Here is an 11,889-nt window from a genome sequence, read left to right on the forward strand (position 1 = left end):
TATTTCCCCATTTTTTTGCTATTTTGTTTTGATTTTTAAATATTTTTTTACTTTGATTTTGTATTTGATATTTATCTTTGTTCTTATTTTTGTACATATATTTTTAATTTATTTGATCAATTATGTTTCTTATATTCATTTTTATTTATACATTTTTGTAAATGCAGAAGGAAATATTATTCAAATGAGGGGGTGGCCCTTAGTGAACTATTTGCCCATAAATACTTCCTGCTTTCATTCTTCTTCAAATTTAGTGTCAAAAAAAATAATGCACTGCCATCTAGTGGTCAACAGTGTAAGTTCATCCCAAATAAACAGGAGGCAGACAAAAAAAAGTTACGAACTGTACTTTGTTTAAAAAAAAAAAAATCCTTCAATTAGCGTGACCACGAACAATACCAAATCACCAGAAGAATTTGCAAAGCAGAATTGTTGTCAGATAAGATAAGAAAAAGATTAACTTTGTATTTTCTGTTAATCTTGAGGGTCTGTGGCACCATGCTGCCGTTCACCGGTCAGCGTTGGGACTACATTCGACATGTTCTTGTATGTGTGTTGTATCTTGTTGTATCGCCGATCCTGTAAACACTATAAAAGCAGAAAGAAGAAACGCACAACACGTTTAAAAAACTGATTTTGACGTTTGTCCTTTTGTTTAGTGCAAATGTCTGCGCTCGCATGTCGCCTGCAACATTGTAATCTAAAAGGGCCCAACCACATTGTGATCAACGTTGTCGGGAGGATGATAATTCCCCCATCGTTCTTGATGGATTTTGTCACTTTGCCGTTGCTTTAACGCCTCTTCATCCCTTCGAGGTGATTGCGCTATACGTGGGCTGATTGAACTCAAATGTTGATGTTGACATCTGCCTCCGCAGATGCCATCGTTGTGCCGCGTATAATTACAGCTGCTGCTATGGAGGAGGAAGAGCAGGGGTGGGTGGCCCAGACACCTTGTCTCCGCATCACAGCAGCGTCCAGCAGATTTCTGCACGCTGGTGATGGTGATGATGATGATGATGATGATGATGATGATGATAACCATGATGATGATGGTGTTGAAATGAGTGGCCATGATGAGGCCCCGGGTGGTCAATGCAATATTCACTCGTTCGCACCCTGCCACACACATAGTGTCCATTCAAATGAGCACATGAGACCAAATGTCAACAATGTGGCTCAGAAATGAGGTGAAGGTTTTTTTTTCTTCCACTAGGTGGCAATGTTACCACTGCTATTGATTTTAAAAGAGGCTACATTCTCTTACATTTTGAAACAGTTAACAATGGACATATTTTTGCAGCAGATTTATACGGATACGGGTGGTTTACATGATTCGGACATCTCAGGCTCATTTTTTCTTCTATGATGGTTAGCGAAATAAAGTGGCCATATTTTGATAACTTGCTGGAATAATATTGATGAGAAGGTGGGGTGGGACTTCTTTGTACAACATGGAGATATTGCTTATCTTTTTGTGTATCATTGCAAAACTCCATTGACCTGGAAAAAAACTTTTGATGTTACAATGGTTGAAATAACAATTAAAAAGTCGCGAAATACGAACGCAAGAGTTGGATTTGCATTCCTTTTTAGTGCAGATCACCTACATTCGTCCCGATTTATAAATCAAACAAATCGGAACGCCGTCGTAAACCGAAGACCTGCTGTAAATGAACTGGAACGTTATTTTTGGGGCACGTTGAAGTACGAGTCAAAAGAGCAAGTGCGCCTCTAGCGGTCACTGGCAGACATGCAGGCTACAGCATTGGATTGCAAATGGAAGCGACTGAGGAGAGAAGGGCGAGGGAGGTGATCAACACAAACGAACATTCCTTCAGGCCCTCCTCCTCTCCTCTCCTCGCAGCCTGCTAACTTGCCAAGTCCTCCTGGAAGCTTGCATGACCACTTTGCGGGTAGAAAAGCAACATGGCAGACGTCGTGCTCCAAACCGAGGGAGGAAGCGGCGGAATTGTGGTAAGAAAAGCACAATCGAATAGTTTGATTGTACCAGACGCCGTAAAGTTTGCAACACGTTGCCTTGCAAACTTTACGGCTCCGTAAAGGCTACTTTGCACGTTTTGTCGAGTTGCGCAATATTAGCGAGCACGCGTATGAATTGTTTTACTTTGTTTTGGTTTTTTTTTTTTCATCTTTTACTTCACAGATTGACGATGACTGGCCAGGTTACAGTTTAGAACTTTTTAGCTATCCAGCACACTATACCGGGGATCTGCAATGTGTCGTCGTTCCGCATGGAGTCATCATGGACAGGTAGAAGTTAACACTGCTTCTGTGTTAACCTGTTGTGACATTCAAAAAGAAAAACAAGGAAACTTCAAAATGCACATCATGAAAAGTCGTCCATGCAAACCCGAATTTAGGAATTCTTAGAGCTCTCTATTTTTGTAAGGACTTGGATTTGTGCTGCATGTCCATGTGTCCAATTCCGATTTCTTGTCTACTGTATGTCAGATTTCTGTAAAAAAGAAAAATAAATATTTTTGGCCTAAAACAGTCATTTAAGTTAGGAAAAACTTTTTTTTTTAATTCCTGCGATTCATGGCAACATGTTAGCACAACAAGGAAGGCCAGTTGTTTCTAACTTATACTGGTGTTCCATCAAATGGACCACTTTTCAGTAAACTCTTATTTCTTCGGTGTGAAATGCAGAAAAGTCAATTATGAGAACAGCAAAACTTAAAACATTTAGCTAAATTGCCCATTTTAAAATGAACGTGTTGTGCTTAAATTAATCCAACACATAGAAGCCCCAAAATGCACGTCATTAAAAACACAACCCACAACAGTGACAACACAGAAATAAACACTAGTATTTTATACATAATTAATTCATAACATAACACTCCATAAAGTTTGGTTGACTCCCCTTATCCCCTTTTGATTAAACCGCAGGTTGACCTCATTACGCCGTTTGCAGTTGTGATTATTTTCCATATTTCTCGACGGACCTGCTCGTAATCAACAATATTGACGCCATACTTTTAATTGATTATACTTTAGCAGTAGTTTAAGAATGATTTACAGCGCGTGATTGAGCAGACGTGTGTTTACACGTCACCAATCAGTGTATTGATGATGTCAGGTTGACATTGATGAGGAACATCAAATCTGAGCGTCTAACGCTGCACTCGTATTCACAGATGTTTGTTTCTAATCATGTTTTGACATATTTGGAAGTGATCTGGTTTTAATCTTAAGAATTCCGTTTCATGTTAAAGCGTAAATCAACTTTAATATACCCACTAAAGTGTATACAAATTTAATGTAAATCACTGGCAAATTGATGGAAATTTTTAGTAGTTGCCCTTGTTGGATACTTTTGGATGTTTTCCACCATTATTGCAATCAAATCATTTTTGATGGAACTTTAGTACTGGATCGCCGCATGTATATATCGTTGAGTGCATATTGTTCGCGTTGGAAGATGACGAGCTTTTTTTTTCCAACAATTTTCAAAGTCCATATTTTGTGAATGTGAGAAAGTCAATATATTCGGTACACTTTTCAAACTCATGACCACACAGTATCACGAGGACTGCTGCCTTAGGCAGCAATCTTCCGCTTGTACTTTCGGTTCCGGCTGAGTCAAATTGATTTTACCAGATAAAAAATAAATAAATAAATAAAAAATCCAGTATTTCAAATGGTTGCTGAATATCCTGGCTTTGTTTTAAAGAGGAAGTCAAGCCAAAAAGATTCTTTTCAATAATATGTTCTCCGTGCCTTAACAAGTCTAAACATGACATTTGGATTAATATTACGTTGCGCGGCCATTTTGTCACTTTTCTGTCGACTGAAAATGACATCACAGTTGCTCGGGTAACAATCACCAATCATGGCTCACCTGTTTTCTGAAACTGATTGGTGGGCCCCCCTGGCGGAGGGGACCCTGGTGCATTGCTGAGGGGGGCGCATGCGACCCTGGGGAACATGCTTTTTTTCCGCCGTACTACAATAAAGTGCAATTGCACATCCACTCCACTAGGGGGCAGTGTCGCTCTCATGCTCTATGTGCGCAGCGAGTATTAACTCTATGGTGTTGTTTATTTTTGCAACGAAAATGTTATTATTTATAGTTGTGGTGGGGGGGGGCCGCAAATTGTTTCCTTTTTGCTGGGTGGGGCGTAACAGAAAATAATGGAGAAGCACAGTTGTTGCAGCAGGCTTTATGGCATCGAAAAGCATATCCATGCGCATCAAGTCAGTCGGGCCAAACATAAAGAATGAGCTTGCTTATAGAAACATCTATCGACAGCTCCCAAAAAAAGATTTTGAAGTGGTTGGTTAATTATACACTTGATGGGTGGGCAGGAACGGCAGTGACCCCCCCACCTAATTGTTTACAAGCAAAAGCAGAGTCAGTCTTCCTTTCATTTCTTCCATGCAGGATGAATTCAGGCCTTCCATGCTCCGCTGCTAGGATAGCACAACATGGATGAACGCTTTCATTCAATGTGAAATTGTCATTTGTCCCAGACTGTCAAGCAATCCCACATTTAAAAATTTTTTTTTGCTTCCCAGAACGGAACGTCTCGCTCGCGACATCATGGACGACTTGGGCGACCATGACATTGTGGTGCTATGCGTGCTCAAAGGCGGCTACCAGTTCTGCGCCGACCTGGTAGACAAGATCAAAGCGCTAAGCTGCAGCTCGGACCGCACCATCCCCATGAGAGTCCACTTCATCCGGCTCAAGAGCTACCTGGTGAGCTTCACGGACGCAACCTGGAAACATGACGATGTCTTTCATCGAAATTTGCTTTCTATAACTTGTTACTGTTGTAAAATATCGAAATGGGCGATAAAAATGATATCTCCGGGCTTTTCCTCAGAATGATCAGTCGACAGAAGACCTTCACATACTTGGAGCGGAGGACTTGTCGTTTTTAGCTGGAAAGGTAAAATGTTGTTTTGAATACTTTTATTGAATTTTATTTTATTTTTTTTATCAATTTTAGCATAAGACACATTTCAGCATATTGGCAAAGATCGTGATATTCTTATATAAAAGTATAAAATCTGTTGATTTTTGCTGGTTTTTCCTCTCTGTTGTGAAGTTAGACAACTAGTAAACAACAAACTAATTTAAGAAAGTCAAATGTTCTGCTTGTATTTTTTATTGAAACAGTACTACAAAATAGTTTTAACTTATTCATGATATTTTTTTAATTAATAGATCGATTAACCAGTTATCGTGATTTTATTCTGCCAAATAAATCTGCGTCTCCCTCAAAAAAAAAAAAAAAATCCACTGTTAATGCCAGATGACCAACGGAGCACAGCACACACACAATCACGTCTCTGCCAACTTTCACAACTCTCCTCACCCAAACCAGATGTCTACCAAAGAAGACAACAACTAGTCGAAGAAGAAACCTAAGACAAAGGGTTGCTTAGATGGTAACGATTGTGGTTGCAAACTCTTCCCTCATCAAATTTATTGTGGTGAATCACTTGGGCGGCATATCCTTTAAGCACACCACACCGCAGGATAATCGTTTCGAGACATGCTAAAATCTCATCTTTGCTGACTTTAATCACATGCGAATGCTTAATTAGGGCCCAAGTTACAGATGTGTAACCTAAAGTGTAACCAATTAACTCATCATAATTTGGATTTATTGGTCCTCCAATATCAATTCTTCTCGCTTACCAAAAAGCTTTTGCAACATTGTGTGATTCCATCTTTGTGGACACAGGCTTTTTTCTGTTGCCAGTGTGGTGTGGAATTTGCACATTAAATACCACAAATGGCAACAGTCACTTGAGAAATGAAAAAATATGGTTAGTTTTGGGTGTAATGACAGCTCATTGCCTCAAGAAGGCAGCAATTCCTCTTTTCTGCAACCTTGCGCTCCTGGACGAATGTTAACTGATTCTGTTGGATAAAACTCTGCTCCCATTTAAGAAAAAGAAAAAAACGTGGGACACATTTAGCGACAGTCAAACAATCACAGTGTTGCTGAGTGGGAAGTCGGGCGAGTGAGTCACTAAACCATCAGTCAGACTTGAGACATCCGAAATGTGAAACTGTGGCTATCAGGGCGCCCTCTTGTGGTCGAATGAAATAGAAAAATGACAGCCTGATGAATTCTATTTAAAAGTAAACGTCAAGACATTTAATCGTAATTATATTTCGTTTGACGGCATGTTGTGAAATGGTTCTGGGTTCAAATCTAGACTCAACCTTTTTCCCCACATTATAAAAAGATTAGATTCATTAAAGACAGGTAAATTGTGACTTGATGAGAATATAAACTTCAGCCAAAATTGAAACCCGAACTGCGGTACCGTGGGGCATACATACTAACCACAAGTACACCTTTTTGAGCTAAATACCTCCAAACAATTTTAGTGTAATCTTAAATCCCGAATAAAAGTAAGCGATTACACTTAACCAAAAAGAAGCCTGCTATGAAATGCAAAAGAAGTTACGGTGACTGTACACCCACCACGCATTACTCTGAAATTGTCAGCAAGATTACTCAATGCAAGAAAAAAGGAAGAGCTGGAGTCAAGGATTATTTGTGGGGCGTTAGTTTAAAATGTTGACTAATGTTTTAATTTTAGCCTGAGGTGAGGCGTCGACTGGAGAATTTTCATGTTTGTGTGACTCATGTCAATAGGCTAAAAAAGACATATTTCCATCATGAGACACGTACGAACAGAGCCCGGAACTGCACGGAATATTTATTTGCGTTGACGTTTTTTGAATGCGCTTTGACTGACTATGACAAGAGAATATTACCAAGTAATAAACATAACAATAACACACTTGATCTGAACACACACACACAGACACGCCCTCTTAAGGCAGAAGGGCGTGGCCGACATACCCAAAACATGAATTGGTGATGAGCTCGCTGGCTTTGAGTCACGTTGGCCGCCCTGCTCACTTGAGATGTTTGTATTTTAAGTGTGCTTGTGAAATCCCCCCCCAGCTCCTTTTTGTGACATGCACGCTTACGTTTGAAAATGCAACAGCGCTGTCCTGGAAGTCGTGAGCAAACCTGTGTGGGAAGACTTGTGACGTAGCGTTGCCTGGTAATGTGCAATTGTAAAATATTCCTCCATATTCCTCTATACCAGGTGTAGGCAAACTACGGCCCGGGGGCCACATGCGGCCCGTTGAATGTTTTAATCCGGCCCGCTGAACTTGAAAAAAATTAAATGAATATACCTTGTTCATGTTTTATTTTCTAAATACTGTGGTTTTTCAAAGACATATATAGTGTTGTAATGCTTTTGTTCAGTTTCATTTAAAATTAAATGTATTATATATATATATATATATATATATATATATAATTTTATTATTATTTATTTTTTCATGTATGTATGAATTCTGAAAATACGCATTTTGGTGACCACTCCAGGATGTACCCCGCCTCTTACCCAAAGGCATCAGAACATCTGGGTTTAGTTTGTACACAATTAAGCTCATTGTAGGATAACTCACTGTATTTATTCACATTTTTTGGACAGCATTTAAATGTTTGAAAAGCTGACTTGCCAGTTTGTCTAATGTTTCTAATGGTTTTCTTTCCCTCCCCGGTCTCCACTTACTGACCTGCCCTCACAAGAACGTACTGATTGTAGAGGTGAGTCAGTCGTGTTTTCCATTCCTTTTTTTTTTTTTTTTTTCTGCCCTCCTATGTCCTGACGAAGATGGCATTCCAGGTCAAGGGGAGCCAGCTCAAGTTTTCCTTTTGAAATGTTTCGAGCTGCAACGCACATGGAGAAAACTATGCTACCCAACGTCACCCGCAAAACATTTTCCAATATGTGCCCACACATCCACTTATGAGTTGTGTTTTATATTTCTGTATTGCGTGTCCTTCAGTATATAAACAGTGAGCTCAAATCAACATCCTTTAAATCCAGAACGAAACCACAATGGGATTTGAATTTCACAGCTGTCCTTAAATGAAGAGGATGGGGAATTATTAGTTTCAGGCTGACTTTAAAAAAAAATGAAAAATAAAAACAGATGCTTGCTATTCAGTAGGATTCTTTGTAAGCCTATTTTTTTTCCAAAGTAGTTTTTTTCAAGTGTGCATTTCCAATATGCTTGTGTTTACACTTACACAGCACAGAAACAACCTGCACTCGAAGCCACTCAAATTGCACTTAAACAACTTCCCAAGCATTTGCAGCTTGAAGTGAAAAACACGGAACTAAATGGTAATACATAAATAATAAAATTACACGACGTCTAACGGCTTGTGCTGACATTCAGCCTTAATTGACGGCGGAATAGCCGATCTTTACATTTCCGCTGCACTCACACTGGCTACTTCTCAGATTTTTCTCCACATTTGGAAGATCCCGAAATCTGATTTAATGATGGCGATCCTATTGCATGCGTTATTTTTTCTTTTTTTTTTTTTTTCCTGAGACTACTCCTAAAAAGTTACATAAGAGTGGCCCAGTTGACGAACTCCTCCCACTTGTTACCGTGTGAAATTAATCAGCTCTTTGTCTGGAAATTCCACCTCGGTAATCTTGTGCTTTCTCAATCCTGTTTTCCTGTCTTGCTCGCACGACTCAGGGCATTATCGGCACCGGCAAGACCCTGAAGGCTCTCCTGAAGTTCGTCGAGGCCTTCCAGCCCAAAATGATCAAAGTTGCCGGGTGAGTTGTGACACAAAACAAAACCAGCCCCGGTTGTCCCGCTTTGTGAATCACTCAATATCCGCCTTGCAGTCTAGACAGTCGATGGAGTCAATAAGTGGCACAGGTGGTACTGCTTAAGAATGAATACAGTTTGGTCACATATGCAAGAACATAAATATTTTCGTATAACATCTGTGTCTTTTTTTTTTTTTTCAGATTGCTGGTGAAGAGGGTGCCTCGCAATACTGCAAGCCTCCCCGACTGTATGCGTCTGACCTCCCCACTTTTATATGTTAATGAGTCAATGGCTCATTTATATTTAAAACATTTGCTGCACCTTTTTATGTATGAGCCAACGAATGGGGAAAATGTTCCCGTTCCGTTTCAGACGTCGGCTTTGAGATACCTGATCGCTTCGTGGTTGGATACGCTTTGGACTACAATGAGTATTTTCGAGATCTCAACGTAAGTGAGCGGCTCCTATTATTTGGGACTACTGCATTGGAATTGCGATTGGCCTTTTTTAAAAAATTTATTTATTTATTTATTTTTGGGCGTCACTAATTGCTAGGACGGCAACAGCGGCGCAAGTACTTCCGAGCGTCCGCTCGAATGTAGCGCGTACATGGCTTTTCGCATGCTCCGCACTCCTAACGTCGCTGTGTCAAACATAGCGAGATGGGAGGTGACAAACAACATGTTAGCTTTTAAACCTCCATCTATGCATTTTTTTCTTCCACTAATTTATGTTTACGATATATTCAACCAATTCTTGAAGTGTAAAAAAACAATTCTCCCATTCGACTGTTTATTCGTGATGGGAAAATGAAGCTTGAAATTTGCTTCTTGAAGCAGTTGTTGTATTTTTGAGTCCTCTAGATGGCACTGTTGGTTTAAATAAAGGCTTTAATAAATGGCAGTCAAGCTTTTCCGGCCCATGTTGAACAGAGAGCGCCATCTACAGGAGTCCAAAAATACTACAACTGGTTCATGAAGCAGATTTGAAGCTTCGTTTAGCCATCACTACTGTTTACCTCTTTTTTTTTTTTTTTTTTCTTTCTTTCCGACAGCACATCTGTTTGATCAGCGACAGTGGCAAGATGAAATACAAAATATGAGAGAAGGAAGCCACACTGCCCACCGATGTCGTCTCAAACTTTTAACCTGTTACGGCTGCTGTGGGGAAATTATTTCTCCTGCGACATTGCTGTGGAACAACCAGCAAAGACACAGCCTTTTCAGCTCATCATTTCGTACACCTTAGTGGAACTCGGGTTTATAAGCAACGTTCGAATAGGAATTGTTTTTTTTTTAAAAAGTTAACTCTACAGGGATGATGAACATTTTTAACTTTAACACGTATGTAAAAAGAAGTACAAATACTGAAAATACTTTTAATGTTAACTTTTTTTAATGCAAACTGGCTCAGTCACCACACGCATCTATCTAAACATTGTCGCGAGTATTAAAAGATGTTAAGACCAATAAGTGTTGCGGAACTGAAGCATGCTGATCGGCAATGTGGCACAAATGATGTACGCCATTTTGTGTTTGCTCAAATTCAGAATTACGAGACTTGCTGCAGTCATGCTCGGGTTCTCCTCGGTCAATTTCATTTGTATGAAATGTAAGGGACTTGTTACAAACACGCTGAATGTGACCGTTGCTTGGTAAAGGAAATTCACCTCCCTGAATGTGAAAGAAGTGAAAACACAAAAGTAGGAAATGTAGCAGCAAAATGTCTCATCTCCCCATTACCTTGGAAAGTTTCCATTGCTGTCATTTTTACAATTCTTGGGATGTGAGTGTAACTTTTTAGACACACTAATGATATTTTTTTATATTGATGTTGCTTTTCTCATTATTTGATCAACTTAGAGAACGCACAATTTCTCAGATCTCAATACACTTGGTGTGCTGTCTCTTATAGTGTTTATAAATAAAGTAAATTTTCTTTGTATTAAAATGTGGATTGCTTAGGAGTTGATATCTTTCTCGGCTTGATTTATTAACAATGGGTCATGATCATTATATCACACTTTAAATCCACCCACACAAATACATAAACAAGTTCCACCGTATGATGAAGCAACTCGGATCACAATACCAGAATAGAAAATAGAGGCTCCTCACAAATGATCCAAAAAGGCAACAAAGACTTGTTAGTGTTGTACGGTTGCCCTCTTTTTTTTGCTATGTGTATTTTTGCACCCAAAAATGAATTAACTTAAGTTACGAGTTATTGGCCATCTATATTTGACAGTAGTGATGTACAAAACGACAGACTTCTTTAACTACACAAACCATACAAACTAATGGATAATACATGAAGGGCGCTCGGTTTATGACATTTCGAGGTTTTGGAGAGACTTCGTTGTTACAATACGAGGCCATGTGGCAAAAGAAGGCCCACAATTACAGCAATACTTACTCTTTTTCATTTGACTGTTTTATAGTCATGTGCCTAGAAGTGGCTTTCATACAAAGTGTCAATGTAATTATGACATTCCGAGAATATGTGGTCGTGCGGCGCAAAAAGGAACACTCAGTATCGCCTTGGGCCTCCTTGTTTTTCTTTAAATATTCCCAGAAGTATTTTTCAATGCAAATATTTACTGCTATTGTGACTTAACTACAAATGTGTTATATATACCCACAAATATAAGTTGGTGCTTATGTCATGTCATTGCATGCTTTGTAATGTTTAATTTTTCCGCATTATTGTCAACCACTACGATTATGGGTAATTTAATTGAAAAAAAATCACAGGATAATGTATCATGTTGTAACAAATGGCCAATTGACATGTGAGCTTTTGTGAAAGAAAGTATCCTGCCTGAATCGACCTCTGCCGCAACAAAAGCCAACCATGGCCAAAAGAAACAGGTGGCCCCTTCTGTTCCACGGGGGATAAAGGGGACATTTGTCGGGGGCCCCACGGATTGGAGCAAAGCAAGCCGCTCAGATTCAGCCAGCTTCGTGCTGAAACTTAAATCGCCAGCCGCTGACTACGAGACGAACTGTCTGAATCCAAATTCCTCATGCACTCCCATCCACATGCAAGTTAGGATCGACCTCGCATTGAACCACAACACGTGACCCAGAATCCAGGCTCCTTGTTTACATTTAAAAACATTGCGAGGAGCGAGGTTGATTACGCCCCGCTTAACGCTTTTGGTTGCGTTTCGATTCCAATCCACCTCTGGTTAGGTTAATTAAACTTCTATGGAAGGTCGTACACAAGCTCCT

General features: G+C 39.6%; 1 protein-coding gene across 1 annotated transcript; it reads left to right on the top strand.

Annotated features, from left to right (window-relative positions):
• Window positions 1–1,732: 1,732 nt before the first annotated feature.
• prtfdc1b (phosphoribosyl transferase domain containing 1b) lies at window positions 1,733–10,627 on the top strand. Its single transcript, XM_088311478.1, has 9 exons — window positions 1,733–1,977; window positions 2,168–2,274; window positions 4,546–4,729; window positions 4,857–4,922; window positions 7,608–7,625; window positions 8,576–8,658; window positions 8,857–8,903; window positions 9,029–9,105; window positions 9,711–10,627. Exons 1-9 carry the CDS (start codon window positions 1,930–1,932, stop codon window positions 9,756–9,758), a joined length of 678 nt encoding a protein of 225 aa, XP_088167604.1. The 5' UTR covers window positions 1,733–1,929; the 3' UTR covers window positions 9,759–10,627.
• The last annotated feature ends 1,262 nt before the right edge of the window (window positions 10,628–11,889 follow it).

Source organism: Idiotropiscis lumnitzeri, chromosome 12, assembly GCF_059441095.1.
Source record: "Idiotropiscis lumnitzeri isolate Australia: NSW breed Sydney's pygmy pipehorse chromosome 12, RoL_Ilum_1.0, whole genome shotgun sequence".
Lineage (NCBI taxonomy): Eukaryota > Metazoa > Chordata > Actinopteri > Syngnathiformes > Syngnathidae > Idiotropiscis > Idiotropiscis lumnitzeri.